The sequence below is a fragment of the Clupea harengus genome, chromosome 5 (genome assembly GCF_900700415.2).
Source record: "Clupea harengus chromosome 5, Ch_v2.0.2, whole genome shotgun sequence".
Classification (NCBI taxonomy): Eukaryota; Metazoa; Chordata; class Actinopteri; order Clupeiformes; family Clupeidae; genus Clupea; species Clupea harengus.
Genome location: NC_045156.1, coordinates 14,681,139 through 14,690,845, shown reverse-complemented (window position 1 = coordinate 14,690,845; position 9,707 = coordinate 14,681,139). Strand labels below are relative to the sequence as shown.

Sequence of the window (9,707 nt, the reverse complement as noted above, 5' to 3'; positions counted from 1 at the left end):
TTCACCTCCCTTAAGTAACGTTACCGTAAAAAGGGAAAAGCTGCTAAGTGCAAATCAATTACGCTTTGGGTACGTTTACTTTTTCTTCAGTTTGGGCTTTTTGAAAATGAAGTAATTGCTGGCACTCGCCTGATCCTTGTGCTGGGATGCAAGAATGCCTAATTCACCTCCGCTTGTTGAAAATTACACAGTGAAAATGATTGGCTGGTCTCGGACTTAGCATGTGACCACGCACGAATACCGAGCTGAGGCAAAGGTTGTAAGGAGAGAAAGTAAGAGACGGTCAGGTTATTCATCAAAGGGCGCAGTACAGCTACAGACCGTCTCTAGTCCGCGCTCACGGAAGACAAAAACACCACTTGCCTCTTTTTATGGAGCGTCATTGAGGTACAGTTATGAGTTTCACGAGACTGCGGTGGACTTCAAAAAATAAACGGGATATGTCAGTTCCGTTGGAACTGTGACTAAGGACGACCTGTGTGTGTGTAGCTGCGGTCCAGAACACCGTGGGAAGTAACATGAGTCATCCTGTCTCCTGTCGGAATAGCGCGCTGGGCTGGAGAGCTGGACATGGACACTAGTATGGTATATAGGCACAGGGGCAAGTTCAAGACTCCGCTATAGTTTACAGGGGAAGCTGTCTGCTCACGTTCGCGTCTGAACATGTAAACAATGGAAGTTGGTGAGAGACTGGAAATGACTGCGCATTTGACCCTTGGAAGAGGACGTCCGTGGAATGAACTGGTTCAGAAAGTTTATTTGCTACACCATTGCGCCTTTTTAATTTAAGAGAGTAACATTGCACTTCGCGCCGATAGGAGCCCGCGACTTGCACACACCAGGATGCCTGCGGGTTTACCTCCCTCGCAGTCTCTCTACATTGGTATGGAGGCAGTGATCGCCCTTTCCTCGGTCATTGGTAATATCATGGTGGTTTGGGCTGTGCGGATCAATCGCTCCCTGCGGGACACGACCTTCTACTTCATCGTCTCTTTGGCTTTGGCGGACATCGCGGTGGGTGCCCTAGTGATTCCGCTGGCCATCACCATAAGCATCGGACTCAAGACGCATTTCTACAGTTGCCTCCTGGTGGCTTGCACCGTGCTGGTGTTGACGCAAAGTTCTATCCTGGCTCTACTAGCCATAGCGATTGATCGCTATCTTAGAGTGAAGATACCAATGAGGTGAGCTCCGCTTTCATGACATAGCAAGGGTGCACATCGACCCCACCTCACTACTAAATGTCAATCTATTTCTGTGGTATGAAATATAATATTACCAATAGTTCAGAGATGTTTTGCAAAGTCCGTGATAATACGGTGTCAGCATTTCAGTAATTGAATAAGTACAATCAGTACATTCTAAATTTGATGAGAAACATTAATTATATCCAGAAATATCATTGGTTTCGCGTAGAAATCATTGTCTACAGAGACGAATGCTGGCTTGCATTTCTCAAAAGAACAGATATGTTTATGATGTGGTCCTCGGGAGGCAAATTCCAAAGACGAACTGAGGCTAATAACTGCTTCAGGTTTGGTTTGAAAATCCCCACCAGGGTAAGAAAAAAATGATAACATTGATCACCACCAGTGCCATTCCTCAAGGTCACACTTACTCACTGTTTTTATATATATACATCTCCTTTGTGTGCCTAGGCTTTCATTCACTGCTGCCTCAGAAGTAATTGAAAAGGCAGAGCCACCCATAAATCGTACACATAAACCCCATCCGTGTGGTTTTATCACTGAACAATCCCCAAAGTATGAATATGTGCACAGGAACATATTGAATGATTGGATCAACAGTTGCTTAAAGTGACTGTGAAACAAAACCCCTCTGGCCGTACTCTGTATAGTGTGATTGCTTGCATGAGGCTCTGGAGGTGTGCAGTGTTGTGTGTGTGTGTGTGTTGTTTTCCACGAGGCTCTGGAGGTGTGCTGTGTTGTGTGTGTGTGTGGGCGTGTGTGTGTGTGTTTGTGTGTTGTTTTCCGCGAGGCTCTGGAGGTGTGCTGTGTTGTGTGTGTGTGTGTGTGTGTGTGTGTGTGTGTGTGTGTGTGTGTGTGTGTGTGTGTTTTCTCCACGAGGCTCTGGAGCTGTGCTGTGTTGTGTGTGTGTGTGTGTGTGTGTGTGTGTGTGTGTGTGTTGTTCTTCAAGAGGCTCTGGAGGTGTGCTGTGTTGTGTGTGTGTGTGTGTGTGTGTGTGTGTGTGTGTGTGTGTGTGTGTGTGTGTGTGTGTGTTCTCCACGAGGCTCTGGAGGTGTGCTGTGTTTTGCTGTCTCTGGTGGCCCTCCAGCTAGCAGTGGCATCACCCCAAACCTGCTTTCACACACACACTAACACCAAACCTGCTGTCACTCACACACACACACACACACACACACACACACACACACACACACACACACACACACACACTAACCCTAACCCCAAACCTGCTGTCACACACACAAACACACACTAACCCTAACCCCAAACCTGCGGTCAGAGGGGGGGGGGGGGGGGGGGGGGGGGGGGGGGGGGGGGGGGGGGGGCAAACAGCTTGGCTGGGTGGGCAGTGTTTGCCTGAGGCCCTCTCCTCTCCTCTCCTCTCAGATGCTGAATTCCACAGAGGCACTGTAGCGCTAAGCGCTCGCTCCACGGCCACACACACACACACACACACACACACACTAACTCAGCGCTCGCTCCACGGCCAGATAGACTGTCATCCGTATTAGGCTTTTCTCACACACACAGCAGTATAAATACTCCTATGAGTCTGCCTGCCTGTCCATAAGGAACATTCACATGGTGGGTTAGGGTTATAATAATATAATAATTAAGACCTTTGTCAGGTTTTTAATGGCACACACGACACACTGGAACACACACGTGCATATATGGAGGCGACACAGGACACACACACACACACGCAGGTAGGCCTGAGGTCGCTGTGAATTTAGATTCTGCTTTTTCCCATCCTGGACCGTCCTTCCTCAAGGACCCCCCAGGAGCAGTGGGCAGCTTGTAGCGCCCGGGGACCAAGTGAAGTGAACTGTCCATCTGTGGTCAGGGATGGACATGTGTTCTGTTATTTTGCATGTTTTTTTCTGTTGGGGTCCTTAGTGGAGGAAACCCCTTGTGAACACAGGGAGAACATGCCAACTCCACACAGAAAGGCCCGGGAGATAGCCCACTTGAGCACTGTGCACTCTGGGGAGGACCTGCCCCCCAGAGCCAACAGCGCCCCATGTGGGAATCGAACCCATGACCTTCTTGCTGTGAGGCGGCAGTGCAAGCAGTGCAAGCAACTGAGCCACCGTGCCACCATATAGGTTATATATAGGTTATATAGGTTAGGTTATAACCCTTCATAACCCTACCCCAGTATAAATACTCCTATGAGTCTGCCTCATGAAGAACGCTCACATGGTGGGTACTGGTCAGTCACTTGGCATTCTTTAGTTTTGTGAAAAGCCCAGTTTGTCTCGGTAGACGTTGGACAGGCTTGTCATTGTTGATTGAGTTAGAAATGGGGCCGGCATGAACTGGGCAGCAAGGATCAGTGAGCTCAGCTCCGTACAGCCCGCCAGACTAATTGGCAGCTACGCTCGTTAGCATTAGCAGATTCAGCGGCCGGTGTCCTCTTCTTAATCACACCGTCCCCATGGAGATGATATTGACGGACACCAAAAGTGTCCGATAATGAGACACCCACCTGCTGAACTGATCTGTGCTGTACTGTGATTTAATAAGACAGTGATGTCATGGGGCTGACCTGACGAAGGGGCCAATGGGGCTTGAAGTAGCGGAACGCATCGGAACCTTATCTGTTATGGATCTCTGCCAGATTAGTGCCAGACTTGTGCCGGAGTCAGCTGCTTGGTTGTGTGTGTCTGTGTGTTTGTTTGTTTACGTGTGTGTGTGTGTGTGTGTGTGTGTGTGTGTGTGTGTGAGAGAGCGAGAGCACGTGTGTACCTGAGTGTTTGTCTGTTTGTGTGTGTGTGCTCATATGTGCCCGCGTGTGTGTGTGTGCAGAAAGGCCCTTTTTCGTACCCTGAAATCAGAAGCATAATGTCAAATCCATCAGACTGGCTTTGCATCATAGCCTTCGTGTGTGAATGACTGCTCTCGCAGCGACACCTTCATCTCTACGCCGTCTCCTCCCGCCGTCTCCTCCCGCCGTCTCCTCTCGCACTTCATCCCTACGGCGTCTCCTCTCGCCGTCTCCTCTCGCTCTTCATCCCTACGCCGTCTCCCCACGGCGTCTCCTCTCGCCGTCTCCTCTCGCTCTTCATCAGCACGGCGTCTCCTCCCGCCGTCTCCTCTCGCACCCCTACGGCGTCTCCTCCCGCCGTCTACTCTCGCACCCCTACGCCGTCTCCTCTTCTGGATCCGTCTGATTAATTGCATCTGCATAATCATTATCATCAGACGGCTGTATTTTGGTGGGGGCTTTCATCTGCAGTTTGAAGGTGAATTAGTCACCACATCCCTTCTATAATAAATGAAGAATTCCAAAGAATTACACAGAGGTTCCCTCCTCGACACAGAACTTCCTGTTCTACCTTTACTATCTCAGTCCATCATTCTCCTCAATCCTCCTTTTTATTTAATCTCTGAAGTTGAATTCTTTGAAAAGATGAATATTTTTTTTTGTTTTAATAAACCCTAATGATCCAAAGAGCAAGCTGTCTTTTACTCTTTATGGGCCATTAATCATTTAGTTCACCCAGAGCAGGTGAGTCTCAGGTCGTTCCTGCGTTCTTTGCTAGGTGTTTGAATGACTCCAATTTGGCTCTGGTGATGATTCACGCCAGACTTCAGAACACCACTCATAAAAACGGAGTTGAAGGCGGTCAGGCTACAGATTTGGACAGTTGCCCTTGTTGGCTTCGAAAGGGCAGTTGTCCAAAAATGATGAACAATAGTCCAATGGCATCCATTCAGTTCTGGTCATGGTGTTCTGCTTTTCACATTGGCCCAGTAGTGTGCAAAAAAGTGCTGCATTCTAGAACATTCTTCACAGATTCTTTCAAAAGATAAAGATTCCACATAGACCTTTTTTTTTTCTTGGTCAAAAGGTCTCTTCAGTGTACACAGTGTGTGTGTGTGTGTGTGTGTGTGCGCGCGTGTGTGTGTGTGTGTGTATGTAGTGTGTGTCTCAGCTCACACTGAAGCTCACACTGCACACTCCGAATCTTTCTTTTTTAAAGTGCCTGTGGTAAAACTGATAGAGCAAGATGATAACAGCACCGGTTCAAGGTTCGATTCTCGGGGGAAACAGATTCAACCACACTAATAAAAGGTGTTGCGCACCTGTAATGCATTTCACTTTGGATGGAACTGTCTGCTAACTGTCTGCAAAATGACTAACTGCAATGCATGTAATGTCCTCCACTAGAACTCCCCAAATCCCTTTCAATTGTGAGCTGTGGGGGGGGGTGTTCATTTGTGTTTGGGGGGTTTGATTGTGTTTGGGGAGTTGGTGGGGTGGTGGTGGTGGGGTGGGGTGGGGTGGGGGGGAGAGTCGGTAGAGCTCAGTCTTTCACTCGGAGAGATCAGAATCTCGTCAGTGCTTCAGCAGACAGTGTTTCATCACAGTCACCGTAGACTGCTTTTGTGATGATAGCCCCTAGCGCTCAGCACATGTGTCACTACTGAACGATGGCTTAATTTACTCTGCTTTCATTCCAACTATCAGAACTATCTCTCGTGTGTCTGAAGAGTTATCTTCAAACTTTCACATCTCACAGCCCTCGTGTCGACAGCAACTTTTTGAACTGCTCTGTGCTCATAGGAAGCTATACATATGTCACTGTGGAGGAGATGAATAAATACTAGCCTCAGTGTAGCATAAGATAGGTGGAATAAATGTGAACTTCAGGAGGGACCTTTGAGACACACACACACTCACACACACACACACACACACACACACACACACATATATATATATATATATGTATGCACTCACTGGGAATTTTGCTTTAGCTTAAGACAGCTGCAGAGAGCTATGACATCACAGTGGCGTCAAGGTAACAGCTGCATTCTGCATGGATACCCACCTGTTCAGGCCAGGGGTCGTTTTAGGGTCGGCTAGATACTCTAACCACGCAGAATCGTTTTAAAGTCGGCTAGATACTTTAACCACACAGGGGTCTTTCAGAGTCGGCTAGATACTCTTACCACAAAGACAGTGTGGACATCTGAGGCCCCTCTCTCTCCGCCATATAAACACTAGTCTCTGGGCAGATGGGGGGGGGGGGGGGGGTGATCTGGCCTGCTTAGCACCGCAGCAGGCAGGAGCAGCAGCGCCCCAGTAGCATATGGCGCTGGCACAGACGCCTGCCAGGGCTGGAGCGCTTCCAGAGAGCGCTGGTGTTTTGGCACAGAACAAGCCACTGAGGAAGACGGCTCTGTGTGGAGCCGGAGTTAGGACTCCCCCAGCGGTGTAACCGCGATCGGTGACTAGGGGGCGCTGTCCAAACATGCTTCTGCCACTAGGAAGCGCTGTCCAAACATGCTTATGCAACTAGGAAGCGCTGTCCAAACATGCTTCTGCCACTAGGAAGCGCTGTCCAAACATGCTGCTGCCACTAGGAAGCGCTGTCCAAACATGCTTCTGCCACTAGGAAGCGCTGTCCAAACATGCTTCTGCAACTAGGGGGCGCTGTCCAAACATGCTTATGCCAGTGTCCATCAGGCTCTGCCATGAGGTTTGATCTGGGATGGGTCTTTTCTATAGCCAGACGCTACCTGGCCCATCTATGAGTTACAGCATCTCCAACAGTAAGAGGAGAAAGAACCTGACCTGATCGATGCTGACATCAATCTCCATCTATTTCCCTGCCAGACTGCCTCTTTCAATTGATCATTTTTTGACTGTGTAAAATGGTACATGTCTGTCTGTTAGGCCACTCACCTGTCTTGCCTTCTCTCCCTGTCTGTCTGTTAGGCCACTCACCTGTCTTGCCTTCTCTCCTTGTCTGTCTGCAGTTATAAGCGGGTTGTGACTCGGCGCCGGGCGGGGATAGCGGTGGTCGTGAGCTGGCTGGTGGCGATCGTGGTGGGCCTTACGCCCATGCTGGGCTGGAACAACCTGGAGCGTCTCCGTGACGACAGCAACGGCACGCTGCTGGGCGCCAACCCCGTGGTGGTGTGCCAGTTCGAGAACGTCATCAGCATGGAGTACATGGTCTACTTCAACTTCTTCGGCTGGGTGCTGCCGCCGCTGGTCCTGATGCTGGCCATCTACGCCGAGATCTTCTACATGATCCACAAGCAGCTCAACAAGAAGGTCACGGCCAGCCACACCGACCCCCGCCGCTACTACGGCAAGGAGCTGAAGCTGGCCAAGTCTCTGGCGCTGGTGCTCTTCCTGTTTGCCGTCAGCTGGCTGCCGCTTCACATCCTGAACTGCATCACGCTCTTCTGCCCCGAGGGCCACAAGCCCATGTACCTCATCTACATCGCCATCCTGCTGACGCACGGCAACTCCGCCGTCAACCCCATCGTCTACGCCTTCCGCATCAAGAAGTTCCGCAGCGCCTTCCTGAGCATCTGGGAGCGCTACGTGTGTTGCCGGGAGACGGGGAGGCTGCGGGGGCGGCCCATCCAGCGGATGGAAAGCCACGAGCGCCGGCTGCAGCCCAACAACGGCATCTGAGAATCCACCCCACACCACAACTAAGAGTGGGGACACATGAGTAGGATGGACAGAGAGAAAGAGAGAGAGAGAGAGAGAGAGAGAGAGAAAGCTGGACACAGGTAGAGAGGGAGAGAGGCAGAGATGGACATGGAAAGAGAGAGATAAAGAAAGAAAGAGAGTTCAAACGGGAGGTGTGTGAAGAGTCTCTTCTAAGTGTCTGTCATGCCTGCGGTCTATTCATCAGGAGTGTTGATCATCTGTGTTACGTGGACCATCTGCTTCTTTGGCACTTTACTGTGGCGAGGCTCCTGAACACACACACACAACCACACACAACCACACACACACACACACACACACACACACACACAACCACACACACACACACACACACACACACACACATGGCATTAAAAGCTTTCAGGCAGCTGGATCACCCACCTCACCCATTTGGAGTCCTCACCTTCGAGAGGACTTTTACTCTGAAGGATGCCGACCCGGGGGATGTAGTGTGATTGCGGAGCTGGGCGTGTGAATGACCCGTGGCAGATGAGTGCCAGATGTGTTTGGCCCTATTAAGGCAACCACAGCGGACGGCCCCTCCACTCACACCGGCGTCTGCCATCTGTGCAAAGACACTCTTCTCTAATGTGCCACTTAGTCTGTGCAATCTCAAGCCCCAAAGCGCAAATACATGCATCTCCAGCCGTGGCTCTTTCACTGGGGTAAAAGGCGGAGGGCAAGAGGCGGAGGGCAAGAGGAGGGCACCATGAGGGCAACAGGAGGGCACCATGTCAGAACCGGTGCCTTGGTGGCCTCGATTCTACAGGTGAGGTGACGTTCCTTCTTCGGGACGCTCGAGACCTCCTCTAGATCTCTTTCTTTTTGAGGAGGTTCAAGTCATACCGGCATCCTACGCTGAACTGAACTGAGGCCCCTCTGAGGAGGCTTGTGTGCCAGTGAGCATCCATCTTGTGTGACGTGACGGGTGGGATATTAGAGTGAAGTATTACTGTTTGCTGCTCTCCCAGCTTAGGGTTAGTGTAATCAATAGAGAGGAGGGACCGCTGGGCCTCAAGGTTTCAGATCAGTCAGCAGACAAACGGGTGGGAGGTGGGGGGGGGGGGGCACTGTTTGAGTGTGTCTGTGATGGTGTTTTGTTTTTGTTTATTTGTTTTGTTTCCTGTTGTTTTGATTTGAAATTCATCTCCCTTATGATGTAGCTGTCAGAGGAATTGTCACTGGAAGAGAAATAAATCTGAAAGTTAAAAAAAATCCTAGCGAGTAAATTGTATTCTTTCTTACTTTGGGTCAGTAGTATACCTGTTGGCAATAATGATTTTATTTCTCTGTTCAGTTCAGGCACTGATTACTCAAGTGCAATGACAAGTGAAGCAGGCAGCACTTATCAGAGGAAATGGCACTAGGTCCTCCGGAGGACTTTCACATGGCGAGGTGAAGAAAACACGAAGCTGCTCTCAGGCTTGACCTCTGCTTGACCTCTGCTGAGGCCTGAACACAGAATATTAGGGATGTGTGTGTTAAGACCCAAAGCAACCTGAATACTGGGATGTGTGTGTTAAGACCCAAAGCAACCTGAATACTGGGATGTGTGTGTTAAGACCCAAAGCAACCTGAATACTGGGATGTGTGTGTTAAGACCCAAAGCAACCTGAATACTGGGATGTGTGTGTTAAGACCCAAAGCAACCTGAATACTGGGATGTGTGTGTTAAGACCCAAAGCAACCTGAATACTGGGATGTGTGTGTTAAGACCCAAAGCAACCTGAATAATGGGATGTGTGTGTTAAGACCCAAAGCAACCTGAATACTGGGATGTGTGTGTTAAGACCCAAAGCAACCTGAATACTGGGATGTGTGTGTTAAGACCCAAAGCAACCTGAATACTGGGATGTGTGTGTTAAGACCCAAAGCAACCTGAATACTGGGATGTGTGTGTTAAGACCCAAAGCAACCTGAATACTGGGATGTGTGTGTTAAGACCCAAAGCAACCTGAATAATGGGATGTGTGTGTTAAGACCCAAAGCAACCTGAATAATGGGATGTGTGTGTT

At 49.8% G+C, this 9,707-nt stretch overlaps 1 protein-coding gene across 1 annotated transcript; it reads left to right on the top strand.

Annotated features, from left to right (window-relative positions):
* The first annotated feature begins 267 nt into the window (after positions 1-267).
* Positions 268-8,907, top strand: LOC105898142 (adenosine receptor A1-like). The gene is made up of 2 exons (XM_012825150.2): positions 268-1,184; positions 6,981-8,907. Exons 1-2 carry the CDS (start codon positions 844-846, stop codon positions 7,648-7,650), a joined length of 1,011 nt encoding a protein of 336 aa, XP_012680604.1. The 5' UTR covers positions 268-843; the 3' UTR covers positions 7,651-8,907.
* Positions 8,908-9,707: the final 800 nt, after the last annotated feature.

Excerpts from the sequence above, each read along its gene's own strand:
- LOC105898142 (XM_012825150.2), top strand. The coding sequence starts at position 844 with ATGCCTGCGGGTTTACCTCCCTCGCAGTCTCTCTACATTGGTATGGAG. Across the intron at positions 1,185-6,980 it reads AGAGTGAAGATACCAATGAG|TTATAAGCGGGTTGTGACTC; the intron begins GTGAGCTCCGCT and ends GTCTGTCTGCAG.